Consider the following 25,324-nt stretch of genomic DNA (forward strand, 5'->3'; position numbering starts at 1 on the left):
GAAAAAAAAGACATTGACCAATCGCATCCTTGACTATGCATGATGTGGGCCCATGGGGCATTGCTCTTGTAGAGCTTTCTTAAGGGTATGGGGCTAAAATTTAAGGTCTCTCAAAGTCTCAAGTCCTTATTTACACACGAGTGTGGCTAATTTCCTGGATTAAGCCTTAAATGTAAGGGGTGTGCACTGAATCATTGCTGTTGGAGCTGTGAAAGGGATGATTTTTGAGATTGGCATGGAGAGTGTGGAGCAGCTATACTGGATTTCTTGCATCAGAATTTTGATTCTTTGTGGCAAGTTGCATTTTTGAACCAGCTGTGGGCTGGAGTATAATTTGCAGATTTACAAACCCTGCTTTTAGATTCACAACCCCTATGTGCTGCATTAAGTTAGATTGAACTTTTTACAGTGCTGCATAGAGAGGGAGGGAGGGAGGCAGGTAGGTAGCAAGGAAGGGAGTGGCTGGATTATAATTTGTTTTTAGACTCATAATCCATATGTGCTGCATAGAGAGGGAGGGAGGCAGGCAGGTAGGTAACAAGGAAGGGAGCAGCTGGATTATAATTTGCTTTTAGACTCACAATCCATATGTGCTGCATTAAGTGAGATTGAACTTTTTGGAGTGCTGCATAGAGAGGGAGGGAGGCAGGTAGGCAGATAGGTAGCAAGGAGGGAGTCCAATGTGAAAATTCTCCTTGTTAAATGCTAAAATCTGGTCAAGCACTGACATGAAACTTAATACAGACATTCAGGAATATGATGTGTTGTCCTCACATATATATGGATTCAGCCTTGATGTTCAGATTCCCATTTCAAAGGAAACATCAAAGATTACATGAAGGTAAGAGTGGCTGAAATATATATTTTAGTGTGCCTCATGTTCTGATGAAGGTTTTAGCTCTTGTAATGCAGACAAGTATGATGCAGCAGTAGGATTGCTGAAATGGTTTGGAACCAGCTACCATCACTCCATTGGACAGAGCCTGCTGCAGCTTAATCCCCTGGTAAAGAAGTTCTCAATTCATCCTTTACCTGAAGCCTTGGAATATTCGGATGCTGGACACACACAGGAAGATCCCCTAGTGCTAGAAAGGGCAGACAATGACATTCTAGAAGTAAAAGGAGAAATGATTCAGAAAAATGCAGGCCGATGTGGGGTTGTCTCCTTTTCCACATGTGGAAGTGATCAGCCACAAGAATCAGAAGCTTCTGTAGCTTTGGACACAAACAATTGGTGGGTTTCTTCATTTTGGGTGCTTGGTCCAATTGCCTTGGTGTCATCGGTGGTACTTCCTCCCTTTTTCTTAAGGAAGGCTTTTAAGATGATATTGGAGGATTCCTTGGTGACAGGTATTGACCTGTGGTCAAAATCTGTTTTATCTTGACTTAGCTCAGTGGTAAACTTGTCATGTATGTCTATGGTTGAATCTTGCTGTTGTTAAACTGTTTTAGGTTAAAACTTGGAAAGAATGCTCATCTTATGGAGCTCTTGCTTATATTGCTGTGGTATGAAAATCGGGTAACTTTGTAAACAGGGTTATACGTTGGAGAAAGATGTCTGAGTGCTTGATTGCTTTGGTGCAACAGATTTTTTGATTCTTTTCTTCACGGAGACCCTTTTTTACATGGGTGTAGCAATCTTCCTTCTTATAGCACACAAAGTTCAGCTTTCAACAGGAGTGGCTACATGGAAAAGCAGTGATGGCCTAAGCTTGGGATACAAGGTTTCTACTATTGTAACAATGATTCTTGCAGTTACTCTACCTGTTGGGGCATTTAGTCTTGTATGGCCATGGACTGGGCCTGCAGCTGCAGCTGCACTTTTCCCATACTTGGCTAGCCTTGCTGTGCAGTATGGATTTGAGCAGTTTGTGCGAGAGAAAAAGTCCTCTGTGTGGCCTTTAATACCAATTGTATTTCAGGTATGCGCTCATTTAGTTTTTTGGGTCTTGAGCTGCCCATCATGTCATTGTTGGGTGTCATTTGTGGGATTTATGAATTTTAACTCTTTCGACTTTGTCAATGTTTCATACAATGGCTTTTCACCTTCTGCACTAAGTTCTGGTAGAAGTACAGTTGCTTTTATAATTAAGTCACTAATTTATAGTATGTGCATAGTTACTTTAAATACTGAAGTGTAAATCACAAAGAAGAAATATTTTGAAGTCAAGTGTTTGATAGTCACCACTTCTGCATTCTCATATATGTCTTTAAGTGGCCCGTGATTTAGTTCTTTTTCTCCTAACCTGCCCATCTTGCATGGCCTAGCTTGCCTCGGTGGCTGGGTGTCCTGAGAGCAAGGTGCCCTTTGCTGTTTTTTTGAGGAACTCTTGTGGTTCCATTTCCCATCATGGTGGCTTGAGGAGGAACCTTGCACACCCCTCTTGTCTCAGAGCCCATGCAATTTTCAAATTAGGTGCAAGTGCATTCCCCATTGTCGGAGTTTAGTAGTAGTATAGTAGTGATCAGCCCTATTCATTAGGGTACCACAGGTGGTTGAAACAAGATTGGAAGAGGTGTAGGGCATCTCCTATTTTCAGGATGGAGTTCATGCGTGCATATATGTCACACAGACGATTGGACGCATGCAAGGCACTCAAGAGTGAGGATTCAAAGCCCAAGTGGCTAAACGCGGACGACTGGCACCGACTCAGGGAGGAGGCTATACATTCTCCAGGACGTTGGATATAGCAGCGCGAGGCGTCGAGGGCAGAACTAGAGGCGAGAGTGGTCCATCATCTTAGGAGTAGCGGCCACAAGACATATCTGGAGGAATTTTTAAGTTTTTCTTTTGTTTTGCTTGCTTATTTTTTTGCAATATCCTTTGTACTGACAATCGTGTTTCTAACAGTTGTATTTTGTTTTCTTTGCAGCACTCCATTACAAATCGCGATCCCACCGGCACCACAATTTTTGTTTCTGACTATTGAATTATGGATCCACTCATTTCCAGCTTGTAGTTTGCATAGTTTGTTTCTCTGTACTTTTTCCATCTTTACTTAAAGTTTCAAAATAGGTGTGCCAACACCTTGAACTTTCTTGGTCTAGAAGTGTATCTTGTTGCAAGAGAAGGCCATTTGGCATGTGCCCACTTCCATGCGGTCAGTAGCACTTGTGGGTTGGCTAATTATGCGTGAATAATGTATGATTTTCTCCTTTATTCTTCCCTTCTTGTTGATTTCCCTTCATTCTGGCACACGCTTGATTGATGAGTCTATTGCTGGAAAACCCATTGTTATTTATAGGAATGTGAAACATTATTGTTTTCAAGCATAAGGTAAGTTTTAGAGCTTGGGCATGCAACTGACAGGACAAGGGCTGTTGCTTACGGATGAACCATGTAAATGATTTCTTTTCATTTGATAGGGTGGACAGGCAGCGGGTGATGAGTCAAACAACAGTGAGTGAGCGAGTCAGCATTTCTCCCTTTTTTTTCATTTTCCCATGAATTTGTTCCCAAGGAGGGAAAAAGGGATGGTTGGCTCATACATCACAAAACAGAATGCACTCAACCACTTGCAAAGGTGTTGACTACAAAGTAAAGGGGTAAAGAGGTATGTACAATTGAATGCTATATGATGAGAATGTGCATATAGCTAGGTGCCACTTGGATAGTGCCCTTCATGGGGAAAATTGTTCACTTGCCCAAGTGCCTTCTTACTAAGATGATAATGATCATGCAATGCAAAGGCCCAAGGGTGAGTAGACAAAGAAGGGAGGACAATGTTGGAGACAATGCTGAAACCTATAGGTACCAAGCCAAGGGTAGGAACCCCTCTCAACCATGGATGTTGATGCTGAAGAAGAAAGAGGAACTTGATGTTGGTCTTTATGTAGGGTCAAGAACCATAAAGAAGGATGGAAGATGAAGCAACCCAGCTAGAAGACCTAGCGAGAAGCAACTGTTGTGGTAGCATCAAGAGATGCTTGAAGATCTACCTCGAGAGGGAAAGCCTCCATATACCAGTAGAAGAGCAAGTTGTCATATGTGGTACAGCAATGGAAGGACAGAGAAGTGTTGAAATAAATTGCTGAACACAAGATAGAAGAAAAAGAAAATAGAACATTGCAAAAGAAGAGAACTTAGAGATGTGCTCGGGAAATGGAATCCATATACCAAACACAAGAATGACATGTACAACAATGAGTCACTGGTTGCATGGGCACTGGCACTAGCTTCTCTCTCCAACAGAAAAAAGCCACTTGAATAATGATGATGATTGAATGGGAGGAGGAGGAGCCACTGAATAAATAGGCCCAAAATATGCCAAATATGACAGTTGGTTGGCCAACATTTAATGCTGACTGATTGGCATAAAATGCCACACAAAAATCACTAAAATAATGCCTAAATAATGACTAGTGTGCCTAGCTCAATTCGCATGTATAGACTCACACATGAGTTGACAATCTTGCTAATACCCTCTCTCAAATCATGGGGGATTGATACAATACAATGATACAATGATAAAGGCTAATCATAGTCTAGACAACAAAGAACCACCTAAGTAGAACCATGGACCCAAGTAGTGGGTGATCAAGCCACCACCAAGGTGCCTTGGAGAGAACTTGATGTGGATGTTGATTGTACCATTTCCTAAAAATAGAGAAGAGTCCTAACAGATCTTTGTGTCTGGTATGATGTCTCCTAATAGTATACAAGACTATCCTATAAAAAATGCCTCTGAACATATGCGACCATGGATTCTCCGCCTTTAGCCAAGATCGCCAAAGTGTCCCCTTATGTGAGCTCGGACTAGGAGCCAATCTAGCTCTCTCAAAGAAACAACCCATCATGAACTTAGATGTCAATCCCAGCTCCAGGATTTGAATTTGTTGGACTTCGGTTGATGCGTCAGAGACGTCCCTCTCTGGAACTTGTGCACTTGTATAGATGAGGCTTGGTTGCCCCATTGCACCACCCTCTCACACTCCCTCTCTAGCATTGGAGAGTCATTAGGGATAACCGCATTACTTGGACTAGAAAGTAGCAAAGGAAAAGGTAGTCAAGTCTTTCCCTCGGTGTGAAGAAGTGGATCCTTGCTGTGCCTTGGACTTCCTCTGGGCCAGAGGATCAGAGTCGAAGTTTGAGGAAGAGGATGACTCGTCAGAGGAGTTCACATTCGCTTCTTATTCTCCTCGTTCTTTCGTGAGGTTGCTAACTCCTTGTAGTTCTTTTGCAAGTGTCCCTTCTTACCACACTGATGACACTGAGTCCATAGCAGCCAGAAATGTAAAAAACGTTTAGAAATGAAACGTTAGAAACGTGTTTCGTAAGTTTTTTTCAAGAGGGGTAAAAATAAGAAACATGGGTTTGTTTATATAGGGATTTTTAATAGTTTTCTAGGGAAAGAGGTTCTAAATCTCTATGGAACTGTCTCTTAAACAAAGAATGGCCAATTGAGCTTGAATGATAATAGAGTCAATTGAGAATAATACTTTACATATCCATGATCCATTATTCACTTGTCACTTATGTCAAAGCTAGTCTTTGGACAAACTATACTATGGTTTAGAACTAAACACTATGATTCATATATATCATACAAAGAAAATTGAAATAAACATGTAAATAGCTTATCTACAATATGGATTAAGTCAAGTTGCAATATCATGATTCTCATTTTAAAACAAACTGACAAAATATTAAAATCGAGAATGAATCATAATATATCATAAATAACTCATAAATGAGACTAAAGTCGTATAATAATCAACTCTCAAGATAAGAATAGATACTAGATTGACAAAGTTCAATAACTAAACAAAATCACAAAAAAATTAGTCTCTCATTCAAAATCTTGAGCCCTCTCTAGTCATTACACATCAATATCATCATGCTTAACATTGCTCAACAATTTTTGTGAAAACCATATTTTGGATTTCAACTTACAAAAAAAAATCCCACGTTTTTTACTCTCAGAAATGTTTCATAAGTTTCGAACTAAAAGAAATGCGTTTCTTAGGTGTTGATTGGGCTATTGACTTCTTTTTCCTGTCACCCCTCTCTGAAGCCGTAAAGGCCTTATTGGCACCTTCATAATGAGACCGAAGTCTCCCTTGTAAATGCAAAGATGCCTCATGCTCAAGTAGCATCGAGGACATATGTGTGAAGCTCACAGGTGTAGATGATGTTTGTGCCCTCAAAGCATTCGCCACCCCTTCAAAATCTGGGGGGAGCTTGTAGAGTATCATTTCCACTAGATGTGCCTCTGGAAGGACAGACTGCATGTGTCGAAGTTGGTCTTGTACTTGTGTAACACAGAGTGAAAATGCTTGAATGGTGTCCTTCGACTCAAACTTTAGCTGTTGAAGCTGTCCATAAAGGGTCACTACACGTATGGGGGAAAGCGCCTCGTACATCATCTGAAGCTTCGACCATATTTTTGGTGATGTCTTGGAGAAGCTAACCACCGGGAGAACTTCTTTAGAAATACACCGAAGCAGTGCAGAATACACATGTGCATTGTTTGAATCCCATGTAAGCATAGCTTCCTCATGGTTGTCTTCATCAAAATCTTTGAGAAGAGAAAAAGGGCGCCGAGGCCGAGGAATAGCTCCACATATAATGTACCAAATCTACCTCTGCACAAGCCAAGCTTTCATCATAGCACTCCGTGTAAGAGAGTCAAGTCCATGTAACTTATCATCTGTAGAAGTGCATGGAGGAGCCATTGGGACAAGATAAGAAGAGAAGATAGAGAATAGAAGGTATACGGAAAGGGAATATAGCCAAACCAACATCAAAGACTTCACGAAATGAGAGTTCACATGGAGTGCAACCAAAAATCTGATCATAATAAAGTGAAGGCCAACTGTTGCAAAATGAAGAAAAACTAGTCCAAAATTGCTAGAAACAACAAAAACAGCCTATACAAATAGTCGCTCAACACAGTTAGGGGCAAAAATGAAAAAAGCAGGCTGGTTGAGCATTTAATGCAGCAAATTGTCGATTGTAGGCTGGAATCCAGGCGTAGGCTGAAAACGCAGGTTGCTGGTCTGAAAAACACATGCCTGATCACTAGGGGCAAGAAAGACTTGCGATCAGCAGAAAAAGCACAATAGGAACCTAGATCCTGCAATCTTATACCATGTCAAAAGTGGTGCACAATGGAAGGATAGACAATTGTAAATGTTGAACACAAGATGGAAGAGAAAGAAAATAGACGAACAATGCAAAAGAAGAGAACTCATAGATGTGCTTGGGAAATGGAATCCATATACCAAACACGAGAATGACGTGTACAATAGTGAGTCACTGTGGCTGCATGGGCACCGACACTGGCTCCTCTCGCCAGCAAGAAGACCACTTGAAGAATGATGACAACTGAACGGGAGGAGGAGCAACCACTGAATAAATAGGCCCAAAATATGCCAAATGTGGCAGCTGGTCAGCCAGCATTTAATGCTGGTTGATTGGCATAAAATGCCACAAATGCCACACAAAAATCACTAAAATAATGCCTAAATAATGACTGGTGTGCCGAGCCCAACTGGCATGCATAGACTCACACATAAGCTAACAATCCTGCTAACACAAGTCTTGAAGGAAGATGGACCACAAAGGAACGGCTAGCAACCTATGTTTTCAGCCCAAGAAGGACCAATGCAAGCTTAGCCCTCAACTGAAATACAAAACCTTGGTGCTAAACAAAACAAAAGTAAAAAAAAGTTAAAATGAATGGGTAATAGAGTAAGGAAATGTGTGGATGCAAGGGAAGACAAATAAAAGAAAATCGTAAAGCAAAGTATCCTAATGACACATTAGCATCTGATTTGAGCAACATGAATGCAGAAGTTAATGTTTTTGTCAATGATGGAATGTTGAAGATATAGGAATAGGCTAAACAAGATGCACCTATGAACGTTGATTTGGTTGGTGGGGCAAATATTTCAGTTACATCTATTGCAATTCAGCCTTACGAAGAGGTTTACCTTTCTTGGTTTAGATGAGGTCTTAGGGAGTTACTGTTTTGAATATTCAGGGTTCAAGTCTTGGTTGCTTGCCAGCCATCCATTGGGCTGTGTGAGATGTTAATGCATGAATTACCTAGTAATTCAGTAGGTGTGAAGTGTGAAACCAGCCTTCCTTCTCATATAAGGGTGCTAGATGGCCTGATTTTACTCAAATTGCAGCAAGCCATAGAATTCACAAGCGTGAAATTAAAACTTTACCAATCAATCTTGGACGACTGACACTCGATTGGTCCCAACCTCTCATTGAGGTGGAGAAGGAACCTGCTGTCCTTGTCCTATCACGTTGCACGATCAGCTATGGCCTGTCTTTGAGCTAATCCAGTGGCTCCTCCTTCTTCCCTCAGCTTTTGAATGGCTGCCTCAATACTCAGCCACCCCAAATAGTTTGTTCTCAGCTTATATGGGCAAGTTTGCCAAGTGACAGCCTTCCAAAAGCAATTTCCAGCATTAGTTAGTTAATTTCGAGATTAAATTTTTGAAAATTAATAAATTATCCATTTGACCTTATCCAAGAACTAGGTAGCCCATCCGCATTTAATGTGCTAACCCCTTTGGAACTTTCCCAGCATTAATTGGCCTACCTAGTCCTAATGTTACCGCAAAACATTTTTAAGGCCCATTTAATGACCTAGACCCAAATTGACACTAGACACCGACAAATACCTGTCAAACATAACTTAATACCTCTTTTGCCAATGTCACCCATTGCACATTTAGGGCACTTAGGCTGTTACTATGACTTAATTGACTTGCATGTCACATGTGCATAACTTAATAATGTGTTGCACTTGAGTGTTGGCCAGAATGCGAGCTTGGTGTGAGCAGAGATAGAGCAAAGAGCTGAGAGAATCATGTAAGAGTGTCCCGGTGTGTTGGACTGTACACAAATAATAAAAATGTATTTATATATGAGGGTACAAGTAAAGGATGTGTTCACACCCGTAAGTTTATACACACGGGATAAATGGGAGTTTATACCCGAAGGGGCTTTACACCCAACAACCTCCCACTGAAAGGCCCAAAGTGGTGCTTGTAAGCTATCCAACTCCCACTAGGCAAATGCAATGCTCATGCTGAGCCTTTACAAGACTTTTAGTGTGAACATCTGTAGGGTTATCTTGGGTTTTGACCTTAGTCAGTGTGACAAGGCCATCATCCAAGACCTGTTGAATAAAATGGCGCCGAATATCTATGTGTTTGGTATGGGCATGAAACATGGCATTTTTAGCCAAACATACTGCACCTTGGCTATCACAACCAAGCATTGGAGTACAGGAAGAAAGACCAAAATCCTTGACCAAACAACCAAGCCAAATAGCTTTCTTAGAAGCTTCTGTGGCTGAAATATATTTAGCCTTTGTAGTACTCAGTGCTATAATTTTTTGCAACCTTGAACACCAAGAAATAGCTCCACTAGCCAAAGTAAAGACATACCCGTTGGAAGACTTTCTAGTGTCAAGATCTCCTGCCATGTCCGAATCACAAAACCCCTGCAGATCTAGTGCACCCTTTCCATAGCATATACATTTGTCTTGTGTACCTTTTAAGTATCTAAAGATACATTTCACCGCTTCCCAAGGTGGTTTTCCAGGGTTAGACATGAAACTACTAACAACTCCCACTGCATGGGCAATGTTTGGACGAGTTGCAACCATGGCATACATCAAAGAACCACAAGCTGATGCATAAGGTGTAGCTTTCATTGCAGTAGTAGTTGCATTGTCTTTTGGGTAATCAGCGTTGCTAAGCTTTGTATATGGTGGTAAAGGTACACCAAGAGACTTAGCATCAACCATATTAAATCTGTCAAGTACTTTGTTGATGTACTTGTCTTGTGAGAGAAACAAGTGCTGTCCTCTATCTCTTTTAATGCGCATGCCCAAAACGTGTTTAGGTGGTCCCAAAACTTTCATTGAGAAGGCTGAACTCAGCTGCCTTTTAAGAGTATGTAAAGTACTCTTATTCTTTCTTGCAATCAGCTTGTCATCCACGTATAAAACCAGCAGAACAAGGCTTCCATCATCAGCCTTCTTAGTGTATAAGCAGTGATCTGCATGGCTGCGTTTGAATCCATGTCTGAGCATAAAGGCATCAAATTTTTTATACCACTGTCTAGGGGCCTGTTTCAGCCCATATAAGCTGCTTTTCAGCTTACAAACTAAATGCTCTTTCCATGGAATAGCAAAACCTTCGGGCTGTTTCATGTACAGCTCTTCATTCAAGTCACCATGAAGAAAAGTAGTCTTCACATCTATCTGATCCAACTCTAAATCCAAGGATGCAGTGAGAGCAAACAAAACACAGAGCATAGTCATATTCACCACCGGTGAGAAAACCTCTTGGAAGTCTATGCCTTGTGTGTATAGCCCTTAGCAACCAGACGTGGCTTGTATCTGGGCTTTCCATCAATACATTTCATCTTATAAACCCATTTGTTAGGAATAGCCTTTCTATCCTTGGGCAAAGGTACAAGCTCCCATATGTTGTTCACATATAGAGATTTCTTCTCTTCTTGCATAGCAAGCTCCCACCTTTTCTTGTTTTCACATGACTGTGCCTCTTTAAATGTCGAACGCTCACCTTCGTCAATCAATAAAATGCAATCCAAAGATGGCTGAAACCTCTGTGGCTGCCTTTTGACTTGTGTGGACCTTCTTACCCAATGATTTGTGTTGATAGGCAATGGGCCTAGATCCGCAGGTATATGCACACCATCACCTCGTGGTTGATTTTCAGCATTTTCTTGCTGCTGTAACCTGTTTTCAACATGTTCTTCTTGCTGTCCTATTCCATCATGTGCATCAATTTGCTGTCCATTATCTTCTGGCCATAGAGACAGGGAACGCCCGTTCCGGCACATAGGAACGGATTAATGCGTTCCGAGGGGTTCGGGCCAAGGAAACGTTGGCGAAACGTTCCAGCCCGTTTCCTGGCCCGTTCCTTCCCGTTCCAGGTCCGTTCTCTGGCCGTTCCAAGTCCGTTCCTTGCTTGGAACGGGCGTTCCAGCTCAAGAGTTTTTTAATTTTTTTAATTTTTAACTTTTAAGTTTTTTTTTTTTGTTGTCGTTGCCCGCGCTATCTCGAACTGCCCGCGTGTCGCCCGTTTTGCGCCCGTTTGTCTGTCGCCCGTTTCACTTGCGTCCGTCTGTCCTCGCCTACGTCGCTGCACTCCCGTCTGTCCGTCGCCTGCGCCCGTTTTGCCTGTGCCTGTTTCGCCTACGTCGCTGCACTCCCGCCCAGTCCGCCGAGTACCTGGTCCGCCCAGTCCGCCTGCCGACTGTCCTCGCCCACTCTGCCTGCTCCGCCTGCCCTGCCGACTGTCTCCGCCCACTTCGCCTGCTCTGCCTGCCCTTCCGACTGTCCCGCCGACTATCTCGCTTGCCCCGCCTGCCCCCACTGCCTAGGCCCTACTCCCACCTGCTCTTGGGACTCGTCTACCTCTCCCGCTTGCCTGGCCCGCCTCTCTTGCCTGGCGTGACTTCTCCCCGGGATCAGGTGAAGTCTCAAGGTCCGAGGATCATTATCTCGATTCTCAAATTTGTCATTGTCCCAAATTTGGGAGCTGAAAATGCGCCAAATTTTTGGGCATTTTCAGCAAGGAATTGCAGGCTGGAATGCCCCAAAATTGGGGCATTTTGAGTCTGTCATTGCCCCAAGTTTGGGAGCTGAAAATACTCCAAATTTTGGGGCATTTTTTTCAGCAAGGGAATGTTCAATGCAGGCTAGAATGCCCCAAATTTGTGGCATTTTCAGTAAAAGGAATGCAGGCTGAAATAGCACCAAAGTTCTGGCATTTTTAGCATTGCTAAAAATTTAACACACATGTTGAAATTTTGGCTGCAAATTTTTGCAATTTTATTGAACTTTACTGATTATTTGTCACTTTTATATAGATGGCAGCATTCACATCTATGGGATCTTCATCATCCTCAGCAGGTACTTCGTCAACAACTGGATGAAGTCGAAGCACTACTTGGTCATGGTGGGATGAGGTAGATGCAGGGGTGCCATTGAGAGGTGGAGGGGCTCGCCCTTGGAAATGCAAACTTTGCCCTTATGCTCGCACTAGTGGGGCTGATAAAGTGAGAGCCCAGCTTCTACACGAGGAGGGGAAAGAGGTGCGTTTTTGCACCAATGTATCAATTGAGAAAAGGCAGGAGTTACTTGACCGCACAGCCACATCTATGGGGAATTCACATGCCAAGAGGACGCCAAATATAGCAGTGGATCCAACAACATGGACTCCAAGACTAGCAGGGCATGGTGTTTCATGCAGAAGACCACCAGGATTAGTGGCTATGTAGCCTTCTTGTGGGCCATCAATGGCAACAGGTCGTGGTGCTAAACAGAGTTCATTGCACACTTCATGGGAACCAAAGAAAAAAGAGGAAACAGATGCAGCAGTGGCATGCTTTTTTTACCATGACCATATTGCATTCAAATCAGCCAGGTCACCTTATTTTTTAAATATGGTGACAAAGATTGCAGAGTATGGACCCACATATAAGCCCCCTTCATCAGAAACTATCAGGACTACATTGCTTCAAAAGGAGAAAGTAGCCATAGAGATTGCAACAGCAAATATTTGCAATCAATGGGTAAGAAATGGAGTGACATTGATAGCAGATGGATGGAGTGACACACGCCATAGGTCCATACATGGTATTGTTGCATATTCTTGTGGAGATGTATACTTCATTGGTAGTCATGATGCTTCAGAGACTGGAAAGAGTGCAGATGTATTGGCATCCGAGTGGTGCGAGGCAGTGCAAGCTGTTGAGGCAGAAAATGTAGTGCAGTTTGTGGCAGATGGTGAACCTACAAACAGGGCAGCAGGAAACATTTTAATGGCAATGTATCCACATATCACCTTTAGTCCATGCATGGCGCATTGCTTGAATAACTTGTTGAAGAATAATGGGGACTTGCCATGGATTGCATCTCTTGTTGCGAAAGGCAACAAGATTATCACATTTATATGTAATCATCAGTACTTGCATGCTGAGTTTCGCAAGAGAAGTGACAAAGAACTTCTTAAATACTCGGATACACGATTTGCATATAGCTTTCTTATGCTTGGCCGATTGCACTATTGCAAAGGTGCAATTAGGGAGCTATTTGCTAGTGATGAGTATGAAAATTGGACTGGGGCTGCCACTGCTACTGCTGTGTTATGTAATGCATATGTTTCTGATAGAGATTTTTGGGATGAGGTTAATCGCACCAACCAAATGGTTGATCCTATTATGCACATATTGAGGCTTCCAGATGGCATGGATCCATGCATTGGGAAGATCTATGAAGGTATGGATCGCATGATTGAGAGGTTGGAGAGTTTGGAACCAAATGCAGATAGGTATGAGCAAATCAAGGAGTTATGCATCAGCAGATGGAATGAGTATGACTCTCCTATGCATGCTGCAGCATATGTGCTTGATCCTGAGGTTTAAGGAAAGATGCAAGAAAGAGACCTTGAGGTGGTCAAGGCTTGGAACACATTGCTTGCAAGGCTTTATCCTAGCCGTAAAATGCAATGCAAAATTAAAAATCAGCTCTCTGTATATCGACAAACATTAGGGATGTTTGGTACAGAGGATGCACTAGAGGACATGACAAATATTGGGGTTGCTTTATGGTGGGAGGACTACGGGGCAGAAGCTCCAGAGTTGCAGAGTTTGGCTATTCGTATTCTTAGCTAAACAATTAGCTCTTCTTGTTTAGAGCAACTATGGAGCTCCTTCAATCACATTCACTCAAAGAAGAGAAATCGTCTTGGTACAATGAAGACGAATGACCTAGTTTATGTGAGCTCCAATCTTCGCTTGCTAGCTCGTATCAAGATTGTGGGAGAGAAGGAAGGAGTCTCACTTGAAGCTTTCTTGCTTGCACAATGGGGGAATACACACGAGGGTGGAGGCTGAAAACAATTTTCCTCTTTTTAGTTGTGTAAGCCAAAAGAACTCTCATACAAAGAAATAGAAGAACCCTATATATGGGTCTCAAAACAAACTCAACTAAGGTGGCATACTAACTGAGCCACGAACTAGAGTAGATAAGGATAGCTGTCATGTAGCTATTATTAATGGGTGGTGTACCAACCGCGTCTGCAACTGACAAGTCGGTGACATAAATACACAAGGGTCACCCTGGCGTATCACGAGTGGAGCTCGATATCTCAACACTCCCCCTCGAGCTCAATCCCAATTCCTACACACCAAGCAGGTCTCTGAACTTGCGCAGCTTCTCTGCGCCCAATGCCTTCGTGAATATGTCAGCTACCTGATCCTCTGTGCTGACATAAACTAGATCAATAAGACCTAGTAAAACCCTCTCTCGCACATAGTGATAATGCACCTCAATGTGCTTTGTTCTAGTATGATAGACTGGTTTATTTGTCAAGTGTATACTACTCATGTTGTCACAATAAATGACAACTGGCCCATCTGTAGACTGATGCATATCATAAAGTAGCTTATGCAACCAAGCTACCTCACATGCAGCCATTGCTGCACACCTGTACTCAGCCTCTGTGCTCGACAAGGCAACTGTAGGCTATTTCTTGCTGCTCCAAGTGACTGCAGCACTCCTAAAAGAGAACACATATCCACTGGTAGATCGTGTATCAGAAATACTACCAGCCCAATAAGCATCAGTGTATCCATGCAACTGTATCTGAACTCCAGTCTCATAAAATAGTCCATACTGCAATGTGGACTTCACATACCTGAGTATGTGTCTAGCCGCATCCAAATGTGGTTTCCTTGGAGCCTGCATAAACTGACTTACCAATCCAACAGCATAGCTCAAATTTGGCCTGGTAATAGTCATATAAATCAAACTTCCTACTATGCGTCTGTACATAGTAGGGTCTTCTAGAAGCTCACCTGCATCTGTGCTCAGCTTCACATTCTGCTCCAAAGGAACTGAAATAGGCTTACAGCCTGTCATCCCATATTTGGACAGCATGTCCAATCCATACTGCCTCTGCAAAAGCTGTATCCCACTTGGTGATCTAATCACCTCAATGCCCAAGAAATAACGCAGCTCTCCCAAATCCTTCATCTCAAACTTCTGCTTCAATAGCATTTTCACATGAAGGATATCTTCATCACTATTACCTGTCATAATCAAATCAACATAAATGACAAGTAGCATAATACATTTCTCTGTTTTTCTCACATAAAGTGAGAAATCTGCCTTGGAAATCTGAAAGCCAATAGTGACAATATACTGTCCTATCTTGTCAGACCATGCTCTAGGTGCTTGCTTCAAGCCATACAAGGCTTTCTTCAACCTGCAAACAAACTCAGGATGAACAACATGCACATAACCTGGTGGCTGCTCCATGTAGACCTCTTCTTGCAAATCACCATGCAAGAAGGCATTCTTTACATCCATCTGATGTAAAGACCATCCCTTTGATGCAGCCATAGCAATGACTGCTCTTACGGTTGCCATCCTTGCAACCGGATTGAATGTTTCTTCATAGTCAATGCCATATGTTTGTGCATACCCCTTGACTACTAATCTTGCCTTGTATCTGTTCACAGAACCATCTGCATTGTGCTTCACCTTATAAACCCACTTATAGCCAATTGCATTTTTACCTTTAGGCAAAGGTACCAATTTCCATGTAGCATTTGCTTCCAAGGCATCCATTTCTTCATCCATGGCTTTCTCCCATTTTTCTTTTTCCATGGCTTGCTCAAAAGAAGTGGGTTCTGGTTCCTGTATCACTTTGACCATATATGCATAGTGAATGGCTGTAAATCCATCATATTTCAGCCTATCCACAGGATACCTAGCTCTCGTAGACCTGCGCAAAGTAGGTTCACTCCCAGGTGCTCTCAAAACATCCCTGGTCTTTCTTACTCCAGGTGTAACAATAGAAGGAATACCCAACTCATCATCAATGCTCTGTTCTGAGCCACTGGATTCACCATCCACATAAGAGTGACTTGCATTCACATCAAACATGGGCTGATCAACCTTCTCTTTTCCTTTTCGTGATACCTGCATACCACTATCTGTATTGCTTTGAGAAGATTCTCCTGATCTCAATCTGCTTGTCCATGGCGAAGAATGTGAACCACTGCTAGAGGACGCTCCAGGTCCACTAATATTTTATGACTGCTGCTGTGAATTTTGTGCAGCATTACCATTTTGTGCATCTACATCATCAATCACATTTACTGGTTTATACCAGCTACTCATCTCATCAAAAACATCTCTGCTCACTGTAAATTTACGAGTAGAAGGGTTATAGCATCTATATCCTTTTTGCTGCAAAGAGTAACCAATGAAGATGCACTTCTCAGCTTTTGGATCCAACTTGGATCTCAACTCATCTGGCACATGTACATAGGCAATGCAACAAAAAATTTTCAAATGAGAAATATCTGGTTTCGTACCAGTATACCTCTCCTCTGGAGTCATTCCATGTATTGCTGCAGTGGGAGTTGTGTTCATTATGTAGACTGCTGTAGCAACTGCTTCAGCCCAATAAAAATCTGTCAAGTCTTTTTCATTGAGTATGGCACGAGATACCTCTCCAATATGCCTGTTTTTCCTTTCTGCAATTCCATTTTGTTGTGGGGTATGACTGCATGAATATTGCTGCTTTATGCTATGCTCCTGTAAGAACTTTGCAAACTCATTTGAGAGGTACTCTTCCTCTCCATCTGACCTTAGGTATTTTATTTGCAGGCCTGTTTCTTTTTCAACCATAGCTTTAAGAGTTTTGAAATGCCCAAAAACTTCACTTTTCTTTTTCATAAAATACACTCAAACTTTTCTACTATAGTCATCAATAAAAGTGACAAAATAATGACAGCCTCCAAGAGATGTAGCTTTAGTAGTCCACACATCAGAGTGGATTAATTCCAATGGCTTCTCACTCTCTTGAACATGTCTAGGAAATGGTTTCCTTGCCTGTTTTTCAAACTGACAGGCTTCACATACCTTATGCATTTCTGCAACCTTGAATTTGGGCAATCCTGCAACAATATTTTGGGCTTGCATTGATTTAAGTCGCTGTACATTAACATGACCAATGCGTTTATGCCAGATATCAATATCTGCAACTACACCGGTCCCATGTGCAAACATTGCTGCACTCAATTCAGACATGTTTGCATCCAATGTAAACATTCTGCCCTTCTTCTTTCCTTTTGCTATCAAGCGACCTTTATTTTTCATATCCTCAACAAAGCATCCATGAGGATTAAATCTGACGTGCAAGCCCTGCTCAACCATTTGACCAACAGAAACCAAATTCTTGGTGATATTCGGGACATGAAATACATCGGACAGGTATTTCTTTTTCCGATCCTGCATAGACAAATGAATTTTTTCAATCTGCACAATAAGATGTGCAGTATCTTCACCAGTCTCCACAAATCCTGGTTTTTTCATTTTTCTTGCATCCTCCATCCATTCTGCATGACCTGTCATGTGGTTTGATGCACCTGAGTCAACATACCATATATCATTGCTTTCTTCTGCACTTGTCACAGAATTGTTTATGTACTGCACCATAAACAAGTGCTCATTTCTGTCATCACCCTGTCTACTAGAAGATGCATAATTTCCTTGTTGCAGTTTTCCATTCATGATGTCATTCTGCTTTTTATAGCAGTCTTTAGCCATATGACCCATTTTACCACAGTAGTAGTATTCAACATTACTATTTGCATTTTGGCCTCTTTGCCATCCACCACGACCTCTTTGGCTCCCCCTGCCTCTAGAGTTACCACGTCCTCCTTCATAGGACTGGTTTTCTTGAGTTTGCTGCATATTCTGATTTCTACCACGGTCTCCATATCGGCCTCCTCTACCTCTGCCTCTACCTCTTCCAGCATTTGAGTAGAAGACAGCTTCTTTTGAAGTTCCTCCTGAAGAAGATGCACCACCATTTCTCTGCTCCTCAGAAATTAGAAGAGCAATCAACTCCTCAAAATCAGGAAATCTTTTATGGACGGAAATGGATGTTCGGAACTGTGCATAATCCTTTCCTAGACCATTCAAGGTCACAGAAACTAAATCATCATCTTCCACTGGCGACCCAATGGAAGCAAGTGCATTTGCAATCTTCTTTACCTTCATGTGGTAGCCATTGATGCTCATATTCTCTTTCCACATTATGCAACTCTTGCTTGAGCTGCATTTTCCTGGCTTGTGTATTTGTGCTATACATTTTTGACAAAGTATCCCATGCCTCCTTTGGCGTACTTGCATCTTGAATATGCACAATCATAGAGTCTGAAATGCTGATAGACAGCCAGTACATAACTTTCGTGGCTCTCTCATGCCATGCTTTAAATGCCTGCATTTGCTGTTGATTGGGAACATCAGGAAGAATTGGTTTTTCTTCATTTCCTGCAACAAATTCCCAATATCCTTTTCCCATAAGGAAATTCGTCATTCTAAACTTCCATGCTTGGAAGTTGTTCTTGTCAAGCTTTTCAGTGACAATCTGTGAGAGAGAATGAGACGCCATTACAGAACACTGCAAAAAATTCTGTCACTGCAAAGAACATAGCTTCAGCCTCACAAAGGCAAATCTACAAAACTGACGAAAGTGATATTTGACCACACAGTCACTTCCTAGTGACGATTTTGCATCAACAGGCAACAGGGATGATTCTGTAACTCCCAATGTCTTTGCGCACAAGCATATGATGCAATTTCTACAGTAACTTTTCACCGACCTGTAGAACAGTGGCTGCACAGCATAAAACTGGGCCTTTTTCTGAGTGCGTGCAGAAAACTTCCGCCTCCAAAACAGGCCCCGAAATGGCCTCAAATAAACAAAAAAAGGTCGCCAGGGCTAAAGCCCTCTCCCGCAGCATATACTGCCCTCTTGCTTCACCGCGAAGGGCGTCTCAACCTGAGACAATGCACTCTTGCACTTTCCGGCTGTGCTACCTGCAGAGATCTGCTCCCAAAACAGAAAATGAAAGCAACACTGCTCCTCTTACCAGAACACCGCGAGCTTGGCTTGCTTTCTTGAGCTCCTTACCACGAACAAGGCTCTGATACCATGTCAAGATTGTGGGAGAGAAGGAAGGAGTCTCACTTGAAGCTTTCTTGCTTGCACAATGGGGGAATACACACAAGGGTGGAGGTTGAAAACAATTTTCCTCTTCTTAGTTGTGTAAGCCAAAAGAACTCTCATACAAAGAAATAGAAGAACCCTATATATGGGTCTCAAACCAAACTCAACTTACTAAGGTGGCATACTAACTGAGCCACGAACTAGAGTAGATAAGGATAACTGTCATGTAGCTATTATTCATGGGCGGTGTACCAACTGCGTCTGCAACTGACAAGTCGGTGACATAAATACACAAGGGTCACCCTGGCGTATCACGAGTGGAGCTCGATATCTCAACAGCTCGTACATCAGTTGCAAAGGTTGATTCTTTTATATGTTGGGAAAAAGATGACGATGATGATGATGGTAATGACGATGGGCAGGATGTTGTTCAGCAGGATGAGCATTTAGGCACAGTGGAGTCATCTTCCATGAATCGGAGCACTTAGTAGCTAGCCTTTTGGAACTTTAGAGTATTGACTTGGAAATTGGAGCTCTTGTAACTTGGATCTTTACTATTTAGGCTTTAAAGTTTACTGTTTAGTGCATATTTTGTGTTTTTGCAATGCACACTTGTTGCCAGTTGGACTTATGCAACATTGTTGATTACAGTGTTGAATTATGAATGCGATAATCCATTGCTGGTTACAATGTTTTGAATCTTTATTATTGTTGAAAGTTGAAACTTGATTATTATGTCTCTAGAGTCTAATTTCATGAATTATAATTCATGGTTGATAATAGATATGATCTGTCTCTCTAGATTCTAAGACTAGTGTTGACTCTCTCTCTCTAGAGGATATATATATATATATATATATATATATATATATATATATATATATACCGTTCCCGTTCCCTCGCTTTGGGTGTTCCCCCCGTTCCAGTTCCCGTTCCCCGTTCCTGGTAACTATGCTTCTGGCTGTAGCACAATAGGTTGCAACTCATTTTCCGCATCAAAAGGGACAGAATCTTCAGCTAATGGTTGTTAAATGGCTAGCTGTTCATGCTGAAACTTGACCTTCTTCTTGTCAAGGTCACCTATCTATAGTATTTTTCAGTAACTTTGCCTCATTAAATACTATGTCTCGGCTATGTACTATCTTCCTATCCTGAGGAAGCCAAACTCTATATCCCATCTCTCCCTCATCTCCATATCCTATGAAGATGCCCTTGATGGATTTCATGTCTAGTTTATTCCTTTGATTTACAGGAATATGCATAAAAGCATTATAACCAAAGATATGCAAATGGTCATATGAAGTAGGTTTGCTAGAACAAATCTCTTCAGGAATGCCATTTTTCAACGCACGATTGGGAGAGTGATTGCACACATGAATTGCAGTTTTAAGAGCCTCTCCCCAAAACTGCTGCGGGAGATTAGCTATGGACAACATATATTTGACTCTCTCACAAAGCGTGCGATTATATCTTTCAGGCATGTCATTTGATGCATGGTTGTAAGGGGCTGTGAACTCTCTTTTAATGCCATGCATCTCACAAAATCTTTTAAACTCATTAGAGATATGCTCCCCCCCATTATCTGTTATTATAGCTTTTAACTTAAGCCCTTTCTGTGTGGTAACAAAGACATGAAACCTTTTAAAAGCATCAAACACTTCCTTTTTGCTCTTTAGTACATACACCCATGACTTTCTACTAAAATCATTAATAAAAGTGACAAAGTATCGTGGACCCTCATGTGAATTAACAGGCATGGTGTACATGTCTGAATGTACTAATTCAAGAGCATTGGACTTCTTAACAACACCAGAGTAATAAGGAGACTTCATATGTTTTCCATATATGCAATCATTACAAAAATCAAGTCCAGAGCCTTTTACATCAAATCTCCCTGAAGAGGAGAGAACTTGAAGGCCTTTTTGGCTCGTATGACCAAGTCTTGTGTGTCAAAGTTCCATCTGTGAATGAACTTCAGCCACATCCAAAAACTTGCCAAGTAATGCTTTACAATGCAAATAATACGGAGTCCCCTTTTTGCTACCTTTAACAATCAGCATAAAGCCCTTGTGGACCTTCCAAGATCCATACCATCTTGCATCAAGCTGCCCAAGTGATAGTAGACTTTTCTTTATGCAAGGTACATATTTGACATCAGCTCTTGACCATTTTCAAGGGCCAAGTGAATGGTTTCTACATCCTCTATTTCACATGCATAATTGTTGCCCAAGTAAACCTCACCTAGACAACCTGAAGTGTATTCAGAAAATGACTCCAAAGAGGGAGTGACATGAAAAGAGACATAGCTGTCCACTATCCATGACTGAGACAGCCCATCATGAGCTGAAAGTAAGGCATCAATCACACCTCCTTTTTAGTGATGTGCATATCACCTGCTGCTGCCATAATATCTGCATCATTACATGAGGCTGCAACAAGTATCTCTCCAGTGTCAGAGAGTTCTTCAATAACCACACTAGATGCAACATTTTCTTTTTCAACTTCTTTTGAGGGAGAGTTGCCATCATCTTTCTTGTCATCCTTCTTTTTCTTTCCTTGTTGTTTCTTTCTTTCTTGCTCTTTCTTGTAGTAGTGACAATCGGGCTTTTTATACCCTTTACGTCCACACTGATAGCAAGTGACATCCTGATGTTTGCTCTTGCTTTTACTCCTGCTTTTTCCTTTATTTCTTGCATTACCCCTCTTTTTTGACCTGCCTCTCAGATGATAAGATGAACCACTACTTTCTCCACTAGACTTTCTTCTAATCTCCTCATTGAGAATAGAGCCCCTAACACCATCGAAGGTTAAAGGAGGATTGTTGGTCAATGAAACAACCAGAGACTCCTAGCTATCAGGCAAAGTCATCAACAAGAAAATGGCATTTAATTTATCATTGAAGGGCTGCAAACCAGGGTCTTGTAACTAGCACAAAATCCTTGTGAAAGCACTTAGATGCTCCGATGCGGGCTTAGACTCATCCAACTCCATGTTTACAAGCTTGCGCATAAGGTGAACTTGATTTACTGGAGTTTTATTTTAATAAGTGTCCATCAAATTTTTCCATATGGCATAAGTTGTATCAAGATGCTTAATGTAAGTAAGTACATCATCAGATACGGCCATTTTAATGTATGCAATGGCCTTCTTGTTGAGTCTAGCCCAATCCTCATCTGTCATAGCTGCAGGCTTGACTTCCAAAAGAGCATCATCACAATCCTTCAGAAACAAAATGCCTTACATCTTGTCTTCCACAAGTCAAAACCAGTGCCATCAAATCTCTTGCTTTCAAGACAGGATTTAGTGTCATTGCTGGTTGAAGCATTTGCAGCCATTGTTCAGCAATGTACCCAATAAAAATACTGCAATTTATAACAGCAAACAATGAGCTGAATGTTTGGTTAATATCAGCCCAAATTTTCAGGCAATGAGAGCAAGGTTTAGTCCAAGTACACGTACAGTAGTGCAACTTATGACATTCAGCAGTATAACTGAAATTTCAGCATACACTCAAAGCATACATGATTGCCAGGTGACTCCCACTTCAGCAGTATCACCAAAAGTACATTTGCAATAATCCCAGATCTGCAAATGATCACTAAGATTGCAACAAAATGACTGTTCAGCAATACATCAACTCAATGGAAGCTGCCCAACATATGTATTGCTGCGTGTGTGACCACGTACTTCTGATACACAAAAAAAAAGCCAAGATTCTTTGCAATTTCTTCAATGTTTCATAAGTGGGGAATGAATCTCACTCCTTGCAGCACCAAGATTGCATCAACAATGTCTCCAATGTACATTTCACACATTATTTTTGCCAAAATTTTCAAATTTCACCAAAACCCCCAAAATTTTACTAGCAAATCTGAACTGATTGCATAAGTCCATCTTCTCGAGCATCAAGTGTGGACAAATGTTGCAGAAATTTCACAAATTTTGCAAAAGCCCCAAATTTTGGGGTCAAGGAGTGCACAAATTTCCAAGAAATTGGCTCAAGCAAGTAAAAATTTCACTTGCATTTGAAAATTCCCAAAACTTCCGAGATCCATGCACTCAATGTTTGCAATTTGTGGATCAAGAATCAGTGAAACTTGTGTCAGGCACCAAATCTGGGAAAAGCCCTAAATTTTAAGGAGCAGATTTGCACAGATTCGTGTTCTGTGCTTGCTTGTGTGAACACCCGGAAAAGGGAAAATAAAATGAATGAACTGAAATTTTTGATTTTTAAAAGAAAATAGGGGCCATTGACCTGCCCATTTGATGGACGTCACTCCATGCTAGCTCCGTGCCGTATGACCTGAAACCCGTTGGTGCCTGTCACCCGTCGCAAGCAGTCCACCTCGTGTGGCATTGAGTGGTCGCCCGCTGGTCCCATTGGTTGTCTACCCGTCGACTGCCTCCGTCTCTCATCTGTCGCGTTTGGTTTGCCGTCGACTTCTCACCTGTGGCCTGGTTACACTCCTGCGTGTTGACTACAGGAGTCATGTTAGTCTCCTCTGTCTGCGTGTCACCTAGGTTTGACAACTGTTGTTGTCCCATTGAGCTTGCAATTGGGGACTATTGCATGTGGCCTGCGTGAACCATTGTGGCTTTGATACCAGTTTGTTGCACTTGAGTGCTGACTAGAATGCAAGCTTGGTGTGAGCAGAGATAGAGCAGAGCTGAGAGAATCGTGTAAGAGTGTAATAGTGTGTTGCACGGTACACAAAGAATAAAAATGTATTTATATGTTAGGGTACAAGTAAAGGGTGTGTTCACACCCGTAAGTTTATACACGCGGGATAAATGGGAGTTTACACCCGAAGGGGCTTTACACCCAACATAATGCTAAAGCTAAGCATAAAAAATACAAGTCTTTGTGATGTACCTCCACCTTGACATCTTTGCAATCATCCTTGCACTATAGTGACACAAAGACATGAGTTATTACTGGAAATACATGCAAGTATCATAGTCAAATAGCAAATGCACCTATTGCTTAACCATGCTTATACTCTCTACATGTTCAAAATTCTAGTCACTAGAACATCATAGACATGAATTATAACCACTGTCAGAACCATAAGGGATGCATCCACGTGCCAAAACCCAACATTGTTTTGACCACCAAGGCAAAGTAATACATAAACTAAGCATAAACAATGCCTTATAGCAATGATGTACCACATGATACTCATGTAAAACATACACCAAATGCAAACCACATTTAGCTTAGGCAAATGTACTTCTCTTGCATGACTTGCAAATGTACATTGTATACCATCCATGTAGCCCATACATGCCTTGCAAATGTACATCACATCTAAACGCACATTTCATATACTCCATACATGCTAGTAGCCTTGCAAATGTAGAGCTTCAGAGCCTAGATGCAAACCATATACATCTGCATACCAACTCATAGTGACAAATACATTGAATAGTTATTTCAATGGCAAAAATACTTTTGGCATATAGTATCTTGGATGCAAACCAAGTACATCCGAGATCTGCTAGATAATTGAGCTATCCATGACTAGGGGAGTGGAGGTGCAACCTCACCCTTAAGCATTAGGCAATACTCAGGACCCTCTATGTGTTGAACTTGAATGAGCCCATGGCTCTAGATTGAAACACATCAAGGTGAAGTGTATCATTGAGATTGATTTGCTAGGTCACTCTCCATCTATTTGTATCAATCCATAGGTGAAACAATCCTAAAATTTCACCAAGTAGCACAGAAACTTTTTTCCTAATACCACTTGTCTTGAAATATCCACTAGGTTCTAGGCCTTTGTCCTTGTGGACCACATAAATCCTTGAAACTTTCACATTGTTGCCAAAAATGGTACATTGGTTGCATTTCCCAATAACCAGCACTGTACAAAACATTTGCATGACTAGCATTAATTCCATGAGCCCCATATACATTGGGGTTAGCAAATGCATTACCAAACATGCCACTTTGTGCCCTAGGCTTTCATGCCAGCATTATTATACATGGGATTTTGCAATCCACTTGCTATATTTGGATACATTGGGCCTTGTATTCCATGCATCACTTGCTACATATCATAAGGATTAGAGCCAAAAATCCCCATAGATGGTCCTTGATCAACCATTGCATGGAAAATAGATCCACCTGGCACCAAAGCATTTGGAGTGTCCCACATTTGCATGCATGCCTTGCTGTCCACGACTCATTGGATTGGCATTACTAAGTTGGCCTTGCGTTTGTGGCACTTGCCCCATTGGCATCGTCTGCTTTTGGTCATTACCAATATTGTGTGTATCTTGTGGCTCTTCT

General features: G+C 41.7%; 1 protein-coding gene across 2 annotated transcripts in view; it reads left to right on the forward strand.

Moving 5' to 3' along the window:
- The window catches only part of LOC148033492 (uncharacterized), a 69,514-nt gene that overhangs the window by 23,407 nt on the left and 20,783 nt on the right, over positions 1 to 25,324 (forward strand). Inside the window, exons 2-4 of one of the 2 annotated variants that reach the window (XM_087681430.1) lie at positions 745 to 841; positions 892 to 1,350; positions 1,588 to 1,922. In XM_087681430.1, the coding sequence (XP_087537556.1) occupies positions 745 to 841; positions 892 to 1,350; positions 1,588 to 1,922 (891 nt within the window). The remainder of the gene's footprint in view (positions 1 to 744; positions 842 to 891; positions 1,351 to 1,587; positions 1,923 to 25,324) is intronic. The other variant, XM_087681431.1, reaches the window with a different exon arrangement.

This window comes from Lygodium microphyllum, chromosome 7, assembly GCF_053477565.2.
Source record: "Lygodium microphyllum isolate KBCC chromosome 7, Lygodium_microphyllum_v1.1.10, whole genome shotgun sequence".
Lineage (NCBI taxonomy): Eukaryota > Viridiplantae > Streptophyta > Polypodiopsida > Schizaeales > Lygodiaceae > Lygodium > Lygodium microphyllum.